The 17,173-nt window shown below is 40.6% G+C and overlaps 1 protein-coding gene across 2 annotated transcripts in view; it reads right to left on the minus strand.

Annotated features, from left to right (window-relative positions):
- Positions 1 to 9,616, minus strand: part of LOC131969161 (butyrophilin-like protein 1) — a 32,168-nt gene extending 22,552 nt beyond the window's left edge. For both annotated transcript variants that reach the window (XM_059330337.1, XM_059330338.1), the window contains exons 1-2: positions 9,456 to 9,616; positions 697 to 1,035 (exon numbers count right to left, since the gene is read on the minus strand). In XM_059330337.1, coding sequence (XP_059186320.1) covers positions 697 to 1,035; positions 9,456 to 9,534 — 418 coding nt within the window. In that variant the 5' untranslated portion in view covers positions 9,535 to 9,616. The remainder of the gene's footprint in view (positions 1 to 696; positions 1,036 to 9,455) is intronic.
- Positions 9,617 to 17,173: the final 7,557 nt, after the last annotated feature.

A 17,173-nucleotide genomic window follows, 5' to 3' on the forward strand; every position in this document is an offset into this window, starting at 1 on the left:
ATTAGACGGGTGGACTTTATTAACTGAAAACAGTGAATATAACTTGTGATTTGTTTTTTCACAGGGATGGAGACTGACATCATTTTATTAATCATGTTCGTGTAAATATCCATACTTTTTAGTGATAGTTTATTAGTCTTGAATAACCCTCCAGATAGAATGATCCCAGCCATTTTAAGACAGTGAGTTTTTAAGATAAGTGGAGTCTGTGGAGACAAAGGTATAATTGCTGATCAGTCATTAAACGAGGACTCACCTGGGATCTTTTCCCCTGATCTGTCTTTTAAGATTAGATTGTTAAGAAAACAGAATTATGTCAAAGTGATTGGCAGATAAGTAGTCCCGTTTGTTTGTTGTTATTTACTGAATAAAGCTAAAAAAGAAGCCACTGTTTGAGATTTACAAACTTTATTCCAACATTTATAGAGGAGACTGGTTGTGTCGGTCCTGGATGCAGTCAAAGAGTCAGAAAACAGATCTGGCAGGGTCTCCTGGCTGTGAGAGGGTCCTCGACACGCTGATCCTGAGCAACACAACATCTCCTCTGATCAAACACGTCGTGATAATGACCCAAATTCTGTCCCACATTAGAGGACGGTTTGAGGACAACTTAACGTGAGCCTGTCTGGGACTCTTGAACCAGTCTCGTCTGTAAATGAGGAGGAGTCTTTATAACTGTTTTATTAAAGTACTCACCAACAATAAGTTCAATCTGGAATCTCTGAGGTGGCTGCAGACGAGGAAAATCACAGGTGTAGTTTCCACTGTCAGTCCACTTTGTGTTTCTGATGGTTATGGAGGCGTTTCCTTGTTTCAGCTCATCTTGAGAAAAAAAGACTCGACCTTTGAACTCCTCACTCTGACCTTCACGTCCATTGTTGTAATGGTCGCCTGCATCATAGAAGAACACCTCCTTCCTAGGTTGATCTTTCTGAGCAGCTTTCTTCCAGTCAAACAGCTTGAACTCGATGTTCTCCTTGGTGCTGAGGGAACACGGTAAAACAACTTCACTGCCCTCTGTCACACTGATGACTCCTGGTTGGGAAAAATACAAAAGAAAAATTGTATTTTAATTAGTACATTTACAGGTTAGAGAAATGGCTCCACAGTTACTCTTCATACTTCAAGTCAAGTCAAGTCAAATTTATTTATATAGCGCATTTACAGACGGCTGAGCCGCACCAAAGTGCTTCACATAAAAGTGCAAAAAGTGCAATAAAATACAGGATTGACAAAGGTAAAAAAGAGACTAAAACTAAACAAAACAAAACAAAACAAAACAAAACAGCAACCAAACAACTTTAATTGTAGGCAAGAGAAAAGAGGTGGGTTTTTAAGTGAGACTTAAAGACATTTAGGGACTGCGCTGCACGGATGTGGAGGGGGAGGCAGTTCCAGAGTCTGGGGGCTGCTACTGAGAAGGCCCTGTCGCCCCTTGTCTTTAGTCTGGACCTGGGCACCTCCAACAGCAGCTGGTCAGCTGACCGTAGAGCTCTGGAGGGGGTGTGGTGGTGCAGAAGGTCAGACAGGTATGTAGGGGCCAGACCATGGAGGGATTTGTAGACAGTTAGAAGTAGTTTATAGTTGATGCGGTGACGGATGGGGAGCCAGTGGAGTGATGCGAGGACCGGGGTGATGTGATCATGTTTTTTAGTGCAGGTGAGGAGTCTGGCGGCTGAGTTTTGGACCAACTGCAGGCGGCGAAGCTGCAATTGATCCATGCCGGTGTAGAGGGCGTTACAGTAGTCCAGTTGTGATGTGATGAAGGCATGGATAGTTTTCTCCAGGTCACTCTGAGGCAGGTAGGCTTTTGTCTTGGCTAGAGTTCTCAGGTGGAAAAAGCTTCTCCTCACCACTGCACTAACCTGCTGTTCAAACTTAAAAGCACTGTCAAAAATCACACCAAGATTTTTGACAGAAGGCCGGATGTTGGAGGCTAGAGGGCCTAGGGCATCAGTGGAGAAGGCCGGAGAGGTTTTTCCAAAAATAATGACCTCCGTCTTGCTCTCATTCAGGTTGAGGAAGTTTTCACCCATCCATGATCTGATGTCAGCCAGACAATCAAGCAGTGGCTGGAGTGCAGCCTGCCCATCAACCTTAAGAGGCAGATATAGCTGGACGTCGTCGGCAAAGCAGTGGAAGGAGATGTTGTGTTTGACCAGGATGTCCCCTAGGGGTAAAATATATAACAGGAAGAGGATGGGACCTAGTATAGAGCCCTGAGGGACCCCACAGGTGAGGGGGGCAACAGAGGAGAAGAAATCCCCAAGCAGGACAGAGAAGCTCCTGTCAGCCAGGTAGGACTGGAAGAACTTCAGGGCGGTGCCTTTGATGCCAACTTGGTGCTCAAGCCGAGACAGCAGGATCCTGTGATCCACCGTGTCAAAGGCTGCTGTGAGATCGAGGAGCACTAGGATCACAGGACTCCCTGAGTCAACGACTAAGAGCAGGTCGTTTAGCACTCTCAGCAGTGCAGTTTCTGTGCTGTGGGCTGTTCTGAAGCCAGACTGGAATTTTTCATAGATTTTGTTATTGGTGAGAAAGGCTTTCAGTTGGATGTAGACTTCTCGCTCGAGGAGTTTAGACAGGAAGGGTAGTTTGGAAATTGGTCTGAAGTTTGAGAGAATGGAGGGGTCGAGGTTGTGTTTTTTTAGTAGTGGCTGCACCACGGCGAACTTGAAGGCAGCCGGGACACAACCAGTGGAGAGGATGGAATTAAACAACAGTAGAAGGAAGGGGGCAACTGTGTTGAAGACTGTAGCATCCTTAAGTAGACGGGGGGGTAGACAGTCAGAGGGGCAGTTAGAAGGCTGCAGGTGTCTGACTGCATCGGAGAGGGAGGATAGGGTAGTGGGCTCAAACTGCTCGAAGACAGCCGGCTGGGGAAGGGGGGGAGGCGGGGGGAGGGGGCTGGCAGAGGTATCAGAGGGCCTGAGTGCTGCGACCTTGTCGATGAAGAATTTTTGAAAGTTTTCACAGAGGGCAGGTGAGGGCACAACAGGGGATTCATTACGGGGATTTATGAGAGAATTTAGAGTCTTGAAGAGAAACTGAGGTTTGTGACTGTTTCTGGAGACCAGGGTGGAAATGTACTGTGATTTGGCAGTTTTAACGGCTCGTTGGTAGTCCACTAGGCGACTTCGGAGGATTTGGAGGGACACGTGGAGGCGGTCCTTCTGCCACTTGCGCTCAGCCTGCCTACAGGAGCGTCTGAGGACACGCGTTGCATCATTGAGCCATGGTGTTAACTGGGCTTTAGCTTGTTTGGGTTTGAGAGGGGCAACAGAGTCCAGAATGTCAGTGCAAGCTGATGAGAATGCAGAATGAAGCTGATCAGCACTACACTCAGAGATAATGTCCAGTTGTGGCCCATACAGGGGTGAATCATTGAAAGCGGCTGAAAAATGCCCAGCAGTGGATGAGTTAATTGTGCGTGAGGTCCGTTTGGTGACACTAGGGTTACTACCTGGGTGTGGGACTGATACAGTGAACAGAATTGGGGAATGGTCAGAGAAAGACATGGCACAGATTTCAGTCACCGAGGCAGAAACACCATAAGACAGCACAAGATCAAGTGTGTGGCCCTTTTCATGTGTTGGACCGGTGACAGCTTGCTTAAGACTAAATGAATCTAGAAGGTTCAGAAAGTCCCGGGTCAGAGGTTGAGACTCGCAGCAAACATGGACATTAAAGTCACCACAAATTATTAAGTGGTCATACTTCACCAATAGCCCAGACAAAAAATCAGCAAAGTCATTGATGAAGTCTTTGTTGAATTTAGGAGGGCGATACACCACTGCACACAATATGGGAGAAGACATAATTAATTCAAAGAGCTGTAGTTCAAAGCTAGCAAAACCAGCGTGTGGAATCTGCCGACAGTGAAAAAACGACTTGTAAACAGAAGCAATGCCTCCGCCTCTCCCTGTCGCACGGGGAGAATTCAGGAAGTTACAGTCCGGTGGGAGAAGTTCAGAGAACGGCGTGTTATCACCGGTAGAGAGCCAGGTCTCACACAGAAATAGAAAGTCTAACTCCCGAGAGATAAAGAAGTCGTTCAGCATGAACGTTTTGCTCGCTAGTGACCGCACGTTAATCAACGCCAACCGGAGGGTTAGCTCGTCGCTAGCCGCTGGTCCGGTGCGCCTCAACAGGCGAAGGCTAGAGTGGTCAACACCACGACTGCACCTACCGGGGGATCGCCGGCCGGCCGAGCCAGGAGTGGAGATTTGAGTACGTCGCGGTCCGGTCGGCGCTGTCGGGACGGCTGGAGGGGCTGGAGACAACGATGGCCGAGGCAGTGGAGCAGCATCGCGGTCGAGGACGGCTTCAGCAGGAGTAGCAGGCGAGACACAGGCAACAGGACGGAGGCATCGCGCCAGACGCCGGGCGGCAGCTCGGTGTGAGGGCAGCTGGATCTTGATCTTCACCAGCAGACCTTCTTTGTTTGTTTTCCATGACTGACTTTTTGTCTTTCAGAGGCTGCAGCCGGCTCAGTCTTAAGGCTACAGTAAAGATATTGATGTCATATGAAACTAGAAGACAAAAGGAATCTCATCTGGTGGTAGAAAAATGTTATTCTCACTTATTGTCTGGGAATATTTCTACATACTGGGGTCCGTAAACAGCAGAAATCAGGTATGACTGTAACGCTGAGACTCTTGTGGATTCAATGGTGTTACTAAAGGTCTGGTGGTATGTTGAAGGATTGTTTTTTCTCTTTTTTTCTCACCTCTCAAGGGGTCAAAATTGTTAAATGTTTAAAATTAGCACAAGTGTTGAACAAATGGTATGAATCTATACATTGCTGCAAAAAGAGACTGGCCTTCATATATTTAAATCATAGTATGCTAAGTGCTCTTGTAAAGTTTATTAGGAGCCAAAGACAAAAGACAAAAGACAATGTTTGTTTCAGATTCATGACCAGAACAACTTGACACACAGTGCTGAGCTGCATCTCAGATTAATCTTCAGGTTCCAGCTTTCAGATGATGTTCATCACTTCTATGAGACATCTACTGCTGACCTGCTGTCTCCCCCTAAAGACAATCTGCAACCCCCTTAATAAAAACTACAAAAGTGGCACCATGTTGTTCTCAGAGGGTTAAAACACCAAAGTCACACAATAACACACACAAAGTAACAGCAGTAGACCAGAAACTCCTGTGTTCTGTCAGGTTAAATTACTGTTTTTGTCAAAGGAGTCTGGTGACTTTAAATAGAGAATAGATGACGGCTTTAGTTCCCCCATATAAACATAAACAGGGCTGTCTAACAGCAAGGTAAAGTGGTGAAAATAATCTAAATATAACGTACACTTGAACTGATATGTATCTTTTCAGGTGGCTCATATAGATTAGCTGCTGCCCCGTCTACAGCAGTACTTCCTCCAAACTGAAGGGCGTGCCGACCGCCATCTACTCAGTAATAAAGTGACTGAGTGCCTCATTCAGTCCCACTTAAAAAATAAAAATCTTTGTTCAGCTTCCATGTTACCGTGTAAGATTCCTACTAGGACTTTTATTTCCCTGCCAGAATAAACACCTGCTAGCTAACAACACTGCTCCAGTAGGAACGAAGCCAAATACAGTTAACTGTTATCATTCATCACACAGTAAAGTCTCCTCACCCACATACAGGAAGCAAGAGAGAGAGAGAGAGAGAGAGAGAGAGAGAGAGAGAGAGAGAGAGAGAGAGAGAGAGAGAGAGAGAGAGAGAGAGAGAGAGAGAGATGGGGGGTATTTTAAGAGTTCCTCTTAAACTGAAACACAACACAGCTCCAGTTTCCTACGATGCAGAAATTGTTTAATATCAGGCTCCTACTGACAGTGATATTATACAGATTAATATATAGAAAATATGCTGAAAGAAAAATCGAATTAGAGTCTCAGACATACATAATTGGAGCAGCTAAAATATTAGAATACGATCTAAAAATAAAATAAAAAAATAAATTAAAATGAAATAATGACAATTTCAAATATAGAGACTAAGCTGCCATGTAAATGGGTTGGGCAGTGAATAATGTGGTTTCTGTTTTTGATTAGAAAAAAAAAAAACTATAGCGTCCACACCACTTATATTTCATCTGCGATATCAGAGTCCAAAATTTGGTCAGTCTGTTTTTTTATGAGTATTAATTAGTTTTTCTTTAAAATGGACAACTCATTTATGATCCAACTTCTCACCACAGGATAAAAATAAAATAATCCAACAGCCAAAATAAAATATAAAATAGAATGAAGTTGGTTTTACTTCAACAGAATATATGGTCAGTTTGAAATATATAGAATAAATTATCCAGCCATCTGATGAGCTTCAATTTGACCTTAAAGTGTCAAAAATAGAAGTACTTTTCATGCAGAATGGCTCCACTCAGATTATTTTAATATATTTTAAATATATTATTGGAGTATTACTATTATTATTGATGCATTTATATAGGCAGCATTTTATTATCCTAATCTGTTTACTCTGTACTTGTGCTGCTGCAACACCTGACATGAGGGATCAATAAAGGAAAATATTATCTCATCTTATTGTACTGTTGTCAAGGTAGGGCTCATTTTAACTACTTAATATACTGTTATGTGCTTTAATTTAATAATCATTAACATTGATCATGTTCTTCATGTTAAATCCTAAACTGAAAAGTAACTGCTTAGCTGTCAGCTAAATGTAGTGGAGTAAAAAGTTGTGAAGTAGAAGTATAACGTTACATAAAATGTAAATACTCAAGTGAAGTAGAAGTACCTCTAAATTGTACTAGTTCAGTACTTGAGTAAATGTACTTAGTTACATTCTATTAATGTCTCTATTTCAGTTTATATAAAAACTGGGGCTGCAAGCAGCAGTGAGCGGGCCCTCGCACCCAGCGTGTGTCGGGGAGCTGGCCGGTCGCCAGCAGGCACTGCGGTGGTTTCACACACTGAAAATGTCATGTAAGTCAGAAAAAGTTTGTTGTATGAGGCTGATTTCCTGTGGTCAGGAGGGGGCGCTATGACTTTGACTGCATGTTGGGATAGGGATGTGTTCATGCATGGGGTAGATTGGACAATGTATGGTGAAGTTACAACAACTTCCTGTTTCACTGCGTGGATGGTCACCACGGCAACGGCATGTAATAAAAAGACAAAAGCTTCACGATCTAGCATCATGAAGGGGTCAAGTCTGTGCTGACCTGATTTGAGGTGGATCTGTTCAGCCGGTACGGAGCAGGACATCACAGTATAAAACATGTCACTTCCTGTTGCCAGCAGGAGGCGCTATGACTATGATTCAAAATGGTCCTGCAGATGTCTTCAGGCCATGATTTATATCAAACCTGAGAAGTTTGTAGTGGAGTAACAGCAGGTTCTTATGTCATGGTGTTACATCAAATTTTGCTGTGGCGCCAAGGCCACGCCCCCCAGTCAAAAGTTATAATTCCCACAGTGAAGCATCATACACTCCTTAAGGCTGTTCTGACAAAGTTTGAGGTGGATCAGATCAACCACCTCGGAGAAGAACATCAAAGTATAGAGACAGTAACTTCCTGAAGCAGGTGTGACTATAACTCATTATTATCCCATAGATGTCTTCAGGCTGGGTCTGTGATCATACGTGAGAGGTTTGGACAAGATTTGACAATGTTCACTCATGTTTAAAACTACTTCCTCTTTTATAGCGATAGAGGGAAATTTGAGGCCTCGCCACGGCCGCGCCCTTTGACAAAAAGTTAAAAGCTTCGCAATTTATCTTTCTACATGTCTTATGAGTGGACTGACCAAATTTGAAGCCGGTCGGGTTAAATCTCCAGGAGGAGTTCTTTAAAGTATGACTCGTGGAAATGTTGAAAAATGGCCATACAAATCAAAATGGCCGACTTCCTGTTGAGTTCAGGATATAGGTCCTGCTGACTTTTTTGTCTGGAAGAGTTCTAGATGCCTACAGAATTTTATAAATTTTCGTCAATCTCAGAGCTCAGGAAATAATGTAGGGGGCGCTACAGAGCCAATGTGCCACGCTGTCATTTCCAAGTAAAATGTTGCTCATTCCAGCTTTTCAAAGATTTGCTGCTTTTCTTTGAGAATAAATTCAATATCTGCCAGTTGTTAGTCAGACAGAACAATCGATGACATCACATTGAGCTCTGTGAAGGCCATTTCACGATTTAATAAAAAATAAAATCATATGATAAACTATTAATCAAGAAAATAATCTGCATTATCAACACAGTATTATCACCTTAAATCAACACACCACACATAGACATATCAACATCTTATTGCAATAAACTGACAGTGTGTGAGCGTCAAAACTATAAAAAATCAACTGGTGTGACAGAAACAGGAAGTATGAACGTCACCCACAGCATTACCACAGTTCCTTAATCTGAGACAAAGTTTGAAGATACATTTTACTCCCTAAACAGCAGAAATATTCAACAGTTCTGAAAAAGCCTTTTTTGTGAGTCTGTGAGACAAAAAACTACTCATAGATTTGTTTAAAGTCACTTATGAGCGGGACTTTAAGCAAATAAAATGCCTTATAATTATTCATAAAGACTTGTGTGAATATTAAGAATAAATACGGATCTGACAGTGTGTGAGCATCAAAACTATAAAAATAAAAGATAAAAATCAACTGGTGTAACAAACAGGAAGTATGAACCTCACCCACAGCATTACCACAGTTCCTTAATCTGAGACAAAGTTTTTTTTGTGTGTCTGTGAGACAAATAACTACTCACAGATTTGTGAAAAGTCACTTATGAGCGGGACTTGAAGCAAATAAAATGCCTTATAATTATTCATGGAGACTTGTGTGAATATTATGAATAAATATGGATCTATACTTAGTGTTTTTATACTGAATTTTACATAGTTCACATGCATAGATCACTTTGCTGGCTTACATTACTGTAGCAACTAACATGCCTTATAATTGTATCTGCAAGACTTTAAATAATCTAAAATAACTATTTAATACTGAATTTTAACTCCAGATACCCACTTTAGGATTAACGTGCGGCTACAAACATCAACACGCAGCAGCTTGATGTCTCAGAATATTTAATAATTAATCAAATTATCGAGCAAAAACGAAAGTGAAACTGTCCAAACGGCCGCTCCCTGGTAAAAACAGGCCGTGAAGCATGGCCTACTCTGGAATCATTTAACTAACGTTATATTTTCATCCTTTAGCAGACATGTAGAATATTTTATAAATCATTTTATTTATATATTTTATAGTCACACGACTATAACATTTTTTTTTTTTTTTTTTCACGTTTGTTTTTGACACCGTCCTGGTTAGAGGGCTCCGTGTGAGCAAAATACATAACTATAGAAATAGTTTTCCTAATGCTAGTTACATTATTTCTTGCTGTTTAATGTGACCTGACGTGACCTGACCGTTATCTTGTTGACTTAACTTCCTCTGGTAAACTACGTAGAGCATTTTAGATTCCTTACCTTGTCCAAGTCCAAGTGTTATTCCGGATAAAACCAGACAGAGACACAAAGAGTTGAACTGAAGTTTAACACCAAACATGTTGTCCTGAATAACTAACGGTGAAACCCTGCGGAGCCCCTCAGGAAGGAAACACCCCGTCACTCAGCCGCCACTTGTTTTCTCTATGCATGTATTTACTAGACATTACGGTACCAACGGCCTTCAAAATAAAATCAGTTTTCCGGTTTCCTTTTAATTGCAATCTGAAATGAGATGGAACTACAGTTAAAACCGTTAAACTGCTTTTATTTTGAAGGCCATTGATACCGTAATGTTTAAAACAAGTCGCGGCTGGCTTGACTGTGTTTTCCGAACCGACGGTATGTTGACCGCAGTGTTTAAATCGAATATCTAACGGCTCCAACTGTCACACGGATTAACTCTGACAGGTCAAAGATAAAACTAACGGTACGATAGAAAGATGACGTCACTTCCTGTTTCCTCTGCGGGCGTGGTCGCCTCTCACGCTCCTCGTTTAGAAGTTTTGTGAACGTCAACAGTAATTTTATATTATTTTCTTTTGCTAACATGCGATATCTACACAGCTGGCAGTTACATTTAGAGTTGGAAAACTGAGTTAACTAGGACGTTTACATGATCACATCTCAAGTAAGTATCTCAGTAAGGCAATTCAAAGGGCAGAAAACACATGAAAAAAGGGCATTTAAAGATCATTAGACACAGAGAAATAAATAGAAATAGCTAAAAACAGAAGCTTAAATATAATATATAAGAATAAAAGATTAATATCTGCCTCTGGTCTCCTAAAGGGGCGTGGCAGGAACTAAACCCACTTCTAAATGTATTAAATGGCCCACATACCTGAAGGTTGAAGAGACAAAACGTCAAATAATTAATAAGAATTATCCTGTTTCAGGGATTTCTTAAAAATATTAAAATCTGAGGTTGCCCCTTATATCTTTAGTAATGCGGAAGATGAAACATTAAAACTTTTTTCCCCTCACACCGTGTTCAACACATCTAATCAGTCAGCATCGGCTTCCTTATTTAATCATAATTTATGAATAAATAAATAAATAAATAATAAAACAAAATATGTCCTGCAAAATATAATTTATCAACCATCTATCTGCTATATATTATATATTGATTTCTATATTCTTATCTGCAAACTAAAAAATAAAAATAGTGTTAGTGATTCTTACCGTTTTCACCAAACACAGAAGACAAAAGCTCAGCAGGTCCAGAAGAAGCTTCATGTTGTGGATTAATTCTTCAGTTGTTATCGAGGGAGTCGCCTTCAGTTTTTGATACAATTACATTTCTATGTTCACACTTTCTTCCTATAGTCAGGCGGATTAGCTAAATAAAGGGGACATGCCGGACAATAGCACCACATTTTTTTCAGATGCTCTCAATCATAATCAGTTTCAATTTTTGATGGGAGCCACTTCATCAAGATTGTGGATCGGAGGTGGCAGTCATATAAAATCTATGAGAACCAATATATCTTCCAAGCCACTTGGAAGGTCAATCTCGGTGTCAACCTGTGATGTCAGTTGTAATTGTAATAAATAATACAAGTGAAGCTAATACAGTTAAATTAAATGTCTGCATGTTATTCATTTTTTCAGAATACATGTGCTGTATATGACCTACATTAATATATGTTCGACCGCTTTGGAACTTGGAAATTGCGTAAATACATGGCCAAAATGAACATATCTATTTGATCAAATAATCATCTAATGCTATTCTCAATAGCTTTACATGATTTCTTGACCCAGAAACTGTTTATTTTGACACCAAGATTGACCTTCTAAGTGGCTTGGAAGATATATTGGTTCTCATAGATTTTATATGGCTGCCATCTCCAATCTGCAATCTTGATGAAGTGGCTCCCATCAAAAATTTAAACCTATGGTGATGGAGAGCATGTGGAAAAAATGTGGTGCTTTTATCCAACGTGTCCCCATTCTTCTCAAATCTGGTCCAAAGCCGCCTGACTACTACTACAATGCTGCATCAAGGATTTATTCTGGTTTTATCCTTGTAGTGCTGCTTATATCCTGTCACCGTGTTGGTTTTCCAGTTTCTGGGAATAACTTTGTCCACAGAGTTAAACTTTAGTGAGCAGTAAAAACTCACATCTGCGCCATAGAAACATTAACTGAGCTCTTAGTGAAGAGAAGTGTTGGCTGTTGGCCAGCAGAGGGCGCCACAGTGTTAAGAATCGAGTCTCAATAAATGACCTGAACACAAAACAGTGATCAGAGGAAATAAAACACTCAGGAACATGCAACTGACTCTTCATTTTTACATTTTGAGGTTGGTTTTTTTTTTTGGTAAGCTGTGTTGTGCTGGATCACAATAAAACCAGCACCAGAGACACAACAGGAAAAAAGCAAAGAAAGTTCAACCTAAAGGCTTCAAGAAAATAAGTCTCACATCAAAAAGGAAAAAATACAACAAATATTTAAATAAAACCGCAAATACAAAAAGTAAATAAATAGTCAAAGAATAAAAAGATAAAACCTCACAATGTAAGATGCATTAATCACGCAATTTTATTATATAAAATTAAATTAAAAATGCAATGTAACTAAGTACATTTACTTATGCTTGAGTACAACATTAGAGGAAAATATTGAACTTTTTACTCCACTAGATTCATCTGACAGCTTTAGTTACTTTTCAATGAAATATTTTTTTTAAATGTAAATTTAAAATGATTATGTATTTTTATAAATAAAACCACATAACAGTATATTAAGTACATTGACAACAGTAAAATGCAGCTTACATAAATGCATCAATAATAACAATCCAGTATTATATAAAACAATCTGAGTGTCTGTGTAACAAGTACTTTTACTTTTGATATTTCAAGTGCATTTTGACAATTGGTCTTTTACTTCAGTAAGTTTTGAATGCAGGACCTTTACTTGTAGTCGAGTAAATTCAAAGTGTGGTATGAGTACTTTTACTGCAGTAAAGTATCTGGATACTTCTTCCTCTGTAAAGCCACCAGAGGTCTTTTTTTAATTAGTGATATTAGGCTATAAATAGTGTACATTTGTGCATAAATCATGTTTGAAATGTATGTGAAATGAGACGAAAGATGCGTAAACAGAGACAAAACAACAGAGTGAAACCCGTCAGCCTCAGAATAAATGTCACATTATATAATATACGAATATATATATTGTGAAAACAGCTGAATCCAGTTTATTTGTGGTGTTTCGTGCACTTTTTCTCCGTCTGGTTGTAAGATTCACTGTCAGTTAAACTGACAGTTAAACTTGTGAATAAACTTGGATTATTCAGTAGTAAAAAAAAAAAGACCGAGTGGGTCTTAAACATGAGCGGTTGGTTTTGGCTTCAGCAGGCAGATTGAATTAAAGGCTGATGTGGGTGTCCACTGTGCGCCCTGCTCTCAGTGTGACGGTCGGACTGCTTACATAACATCTGCTGGTCCCTCTGGTCAGCAGATGCGTACCTCTGGACTACTCCTCCCAGAGTTTTGGTCGCACATACACAAAAAAGGTATCAAATCGACCGGCTCGCCCATGACAAGTGTGCTATGACTTTTCTAAGGGTTTCGACAAACGGTTTTCGAATTATTGGGCAAAAACACGTCAAACTAGGACTGCAAGCAGTACTGAACGGGCCCTCGCAGAGTGGAGCCGTCGGGGGAGGACACGTCAGGCGCGGCGCTGGGGGCCCATTCCCTATGCGTACCAAATCGCGTGTCTCCTACTACTCAGCTCAAAGTAAGTGTAAAACATGTTTCTTGCTGTAGCCAGCAGGGGGCGCTATGACGGTGTATCAATATTGACATGTGGGTGTGTTCAGGGCTGGAATCTAATCACGTGTGTGAAATTTGGGACAGATTGGACAATGTATGGTCAAGTTATACAGTCTCGTGTGTTATGGCAAGACGCCATATTTTGCCGCCATGCCACGCCCACATAGTGTGACCGTTGGTAAAGCTTTATACAACTTTTGATCCCAAAGGCCTTGTGATGCTACTGACCAAGTTTGAAGTCCATGGGGTGAAATCTGTTGGAGGAGTTATGTAAAGTATGCAACGTGGTCATGTGAAGAAAGGGGGCGTGGATAAAGCATAAGGGGCGGGGCTTTACAAAATATTGTTATTTAGAAGTGTTAAGGGCTGGACTCTGATGTAGCATGAGAAGTTTGGACCCGATGGGACAAAGAATGGAGTAGTTCTAACAATCTCGTGTTTTATGGCGAGACGCCATATTTTGCCGCCATGCCACGCCCACATAGTGTGAGCGGCGGTAAAGCTTTATACAACTTTTGATCCCAAAGTCGTTGTGATGGTACTGACCAAGTTTGATGTAAATCGGGTGAAATCTGTAGGAGGAGTTCGTTAAAGTATGTAACATGGAAATGGCGAAAATTCCATATATAATCCAAGATGGCCGACTTCCTGTACATATTAAGGTATGGCTTCTTGAGACTTTTTGGTGCGTCTTCCCATGATACATGTATGTCCCAAATTTCGTGTCTCTACGACAAACCTGTGTGAGGGGCTGAATTCTAGGGGGCGCTAGTAGGTCATTTTGCCACGGCCATTTCTGAAAGCAATAAAAGACGTAAATTTTCGACACGATTGAATTTTGTGCCGAGTTTTGTGAGTTTTTGAATATGATAAAGGCCTCAAAAAGGTGATTCATTTGCCGCTATAATAATAAACGGACCAATAACAATAGGGTCCTTGCACTGTTAGTGCTCGGTCCCTAAAAATCCCCCCAATGTAACCCTATGGAGAGTCTAGAGTGATGATGTCATCAAACAGAGTGTAGAGGGAGAGAAAAAATTGTCAAAAAATAAATTTGAAAACTGCGCTCCAGGCCGCAAATTTCACTCTACAGAAATAATTTATACGTAGAAATGTAGGAAAATTTGTCCTCTCACTCACAATCCTCTGGTAAAGCTGTCAGAGTTATAGTTTTGGCGCAGGACGCACAGATGCACAAACAAATCGCACCAACTGCCTCATTGGCTCCCATATTAAAAACGCAGGAAGATTTCATAAAAAAGTAGATGTAAGTGTTTTTTTAAGTCGCTCTAACAAAGCTATTTTTTCACTTTTCTTAAAAAAAAAAATATGTAGACGTTGAGGAAGAACTCAGGATGCTCAAAGTGAAGTCGGATCAATGATAGGTATTATGGTTTTGCCAAAAATGCTTTCTGTTTGAGGCCAGAATTTTCAGTTTGTCGACCTCTGGCTGCTCAGTGTGGTGGAACTATCAGTTGATTTCAGCCGATAGGGGGGGACAAACGGGTCTGCTGTCCCGGGCCCAGGGGGGGGGGGGCAGAACTGGGCCCTCATTAAATTATGGCATGATTCAAAAAATAAAATGAAATAGGCCTATTTGTGGAAAAAAATGTAATATTTATTTGAGTTAAAAGCTTTTTATTTATTTTCTTCCTAATTGTCCTTGAACTAGTGGTCAAGAACCCCCCCCCCCCCACCCCCAACACAAAAATGGTTTGGCCACTGATCAAACTTTGATGTTGCCGTTTGATTTGAAGTTCGCTCAAAATGTCTGGTAAACACAAGTCCGGTGCTCAGAAACGGAAAGAAAAGAGAAGACAAGAAGAAGAAAATGGAGGCCTTATTTTATGAACAAATATTTTTTAAAAAGGTGGTGACGGTGAAGCTGGGACTAGTAAAGTGAACGTAGAGCAAGGTAAGAAACAGCGCAGCCAATGTTTACAGCCTTGTAACGTAACCTAACAAGCTCGCTCTAATGTTAACGTCCATTAGCTTGTATGAAAGCCTGACACAACACGTTATCTTTGACAGAAACTAAGTTTGGTAGCTCCGTCAGAGAGGATGAGACAGAGAGGGGAGAGATCCAGCAGCTGTCAGGTGACAGAGAGAGAGAGAGAGAGAGAGAGAGAGAGAGAGAGAGTCATTTATAGTTTATTTATTTATTTATTTAGTCAGTTATTTTCCTGCTAGTGTCAGAATTCCAATACATATGAAGAGTGTATTTAGCAACAGCGTATGTGTAGTTTGTTAATCTTAACCATTATTGTCTCTTGTCAAAGAGAGATGTGAGGAGAGGAAAGGAGAGGAGAGGAACAGGAGAGAATGTTTTTGCTTGCAATGTTTTAATTAATATTTAATTTATTTTAAAGAATAAAATAGATACATAAAGCTCATTGCACAAATAGGCTATCTGCAAAAAAGCTTTTTGTAAATCAGGGATATTATACTTGAAAGATGGGAATTAGCCCTGTTGCGGCGATCTGGGTAAAGAGCGTCTGTGTGCATGCTGCTGCCTGTACGTGTCGACGGGCGCGCTCTGTGTGCGCGCGTCGGCGGCGCGCATCGGCGCTGCTGCGGCGCACCTCACCAGGTGGGCACAATTACCGCAGTCAGCGGCACACGCCAGAGACACACATGTCGGTTGGCAGGAGGAGAACGGCAGAGACAAAGAGTAGCAGAGAGAAAGAGAAAAAGGAAAAGAAGTAAACTCACTTCACAAAACGCATTGGGAAAAAGGACTCAAATCAAAAGGGCTACCGGTAAGCCTGTCTCCACTGGACTGTTTGAGTGTTTTTGGTCTATGTTGTGTATGGATGAGTGATAAGTTGATTATCTGTTTTATTAGTCAAATATTTCTGTTAAAATGGTTGTTAAAATCTACAGTAAAATCAGTTTAAAATGTTTGATTTAATTTAAGGTAAAAAAGTATTAAAATGAGGAAAAAAAACTGGTTAATTTGAAAGTAAATGATTAAGTGTTTTAATTTCTAAGTCACACGGTACTTTAAGTCAATGTATGTTTAAATATACTTTTTATTTAGTATAATGCACTTGCATTGGAATGTACTACAACCTTGGTTGATGCTGTATTTTATTTACATCTGTTTATTCTTGTTTGTTTAAAGGTTTTTCACCTTTCTTCATTGGTCGTTGGAAAATAAACTAAGAACGAGTGAAATCCTTGGTCTGACTGGTCCTTCCTTTTCAAGTGTGGGAAGCCACTGCGTAAAATACACTTGACAAGCCCCTTATTTCAAAATATACACTCATAATCTGCAGGGTAAATAGCTGCACATTTAGTCATGGCTTATAAAGAAAGAGGAGAGGAACAACAAGAGAAAAGGAGAGATCTGGGCGCGGGGGGGCCCATCTAAGATAATCTCGTCCTGGGCCCAGGCAAGACTGTCAGCTGGCCTGTATATGAATATAAAATAGTGTGTGTGTGTCTGTGAAGAAGCAGAGCTTACCTGACTCAGTTGTTGCGGTTGTCATGGCGACTGTTGAATCGGCCGTGGCGGTTAGCTCCTGCTAGCTTCATTTAAGCTAACATTGTTTCGTACCTTTTCCTCCTCCAGCGGTGGTTTAATAAAAATATCTTACTATTAATAGTTTAATTGAAACATTAATTACTTAATGAAGTAGCTGCGGGTTTTCCTCTTTCACAGAAAAATCAGAATATTTCAGAAACTCAACTGGCTTGATAACAAACATTTTCAAACAAACTGCCAGAGCCTAGCCCCGCCCACACTAATATCCAACACTTCTGATTGGACAGAATTTAGAATTTATTTAGAGTGACATCTGGAGACAACAAATCATATTCATAACCGTTAAAAAAATAGAAATATAAAAAATAATAATAATCCCCTGATCTGATTGGCTACTATTTGTCTTTTTTGTCATAATTTGT

The sequence above is a fragment of the Centropristis striata genome, chromosome 3 (genome assembly GCF_030273125.1).
Source record: "Centropristis striata isolate RG_2023a ecotype Rhode Island chromosome 3, C.striata_1.0, whole genome shotgun sequence".
NCBI lineage: Eukaryota > Metazoa > Chordata > Actinopteri > Perciformes > Serranidae > Centropristis > Centropristis striata.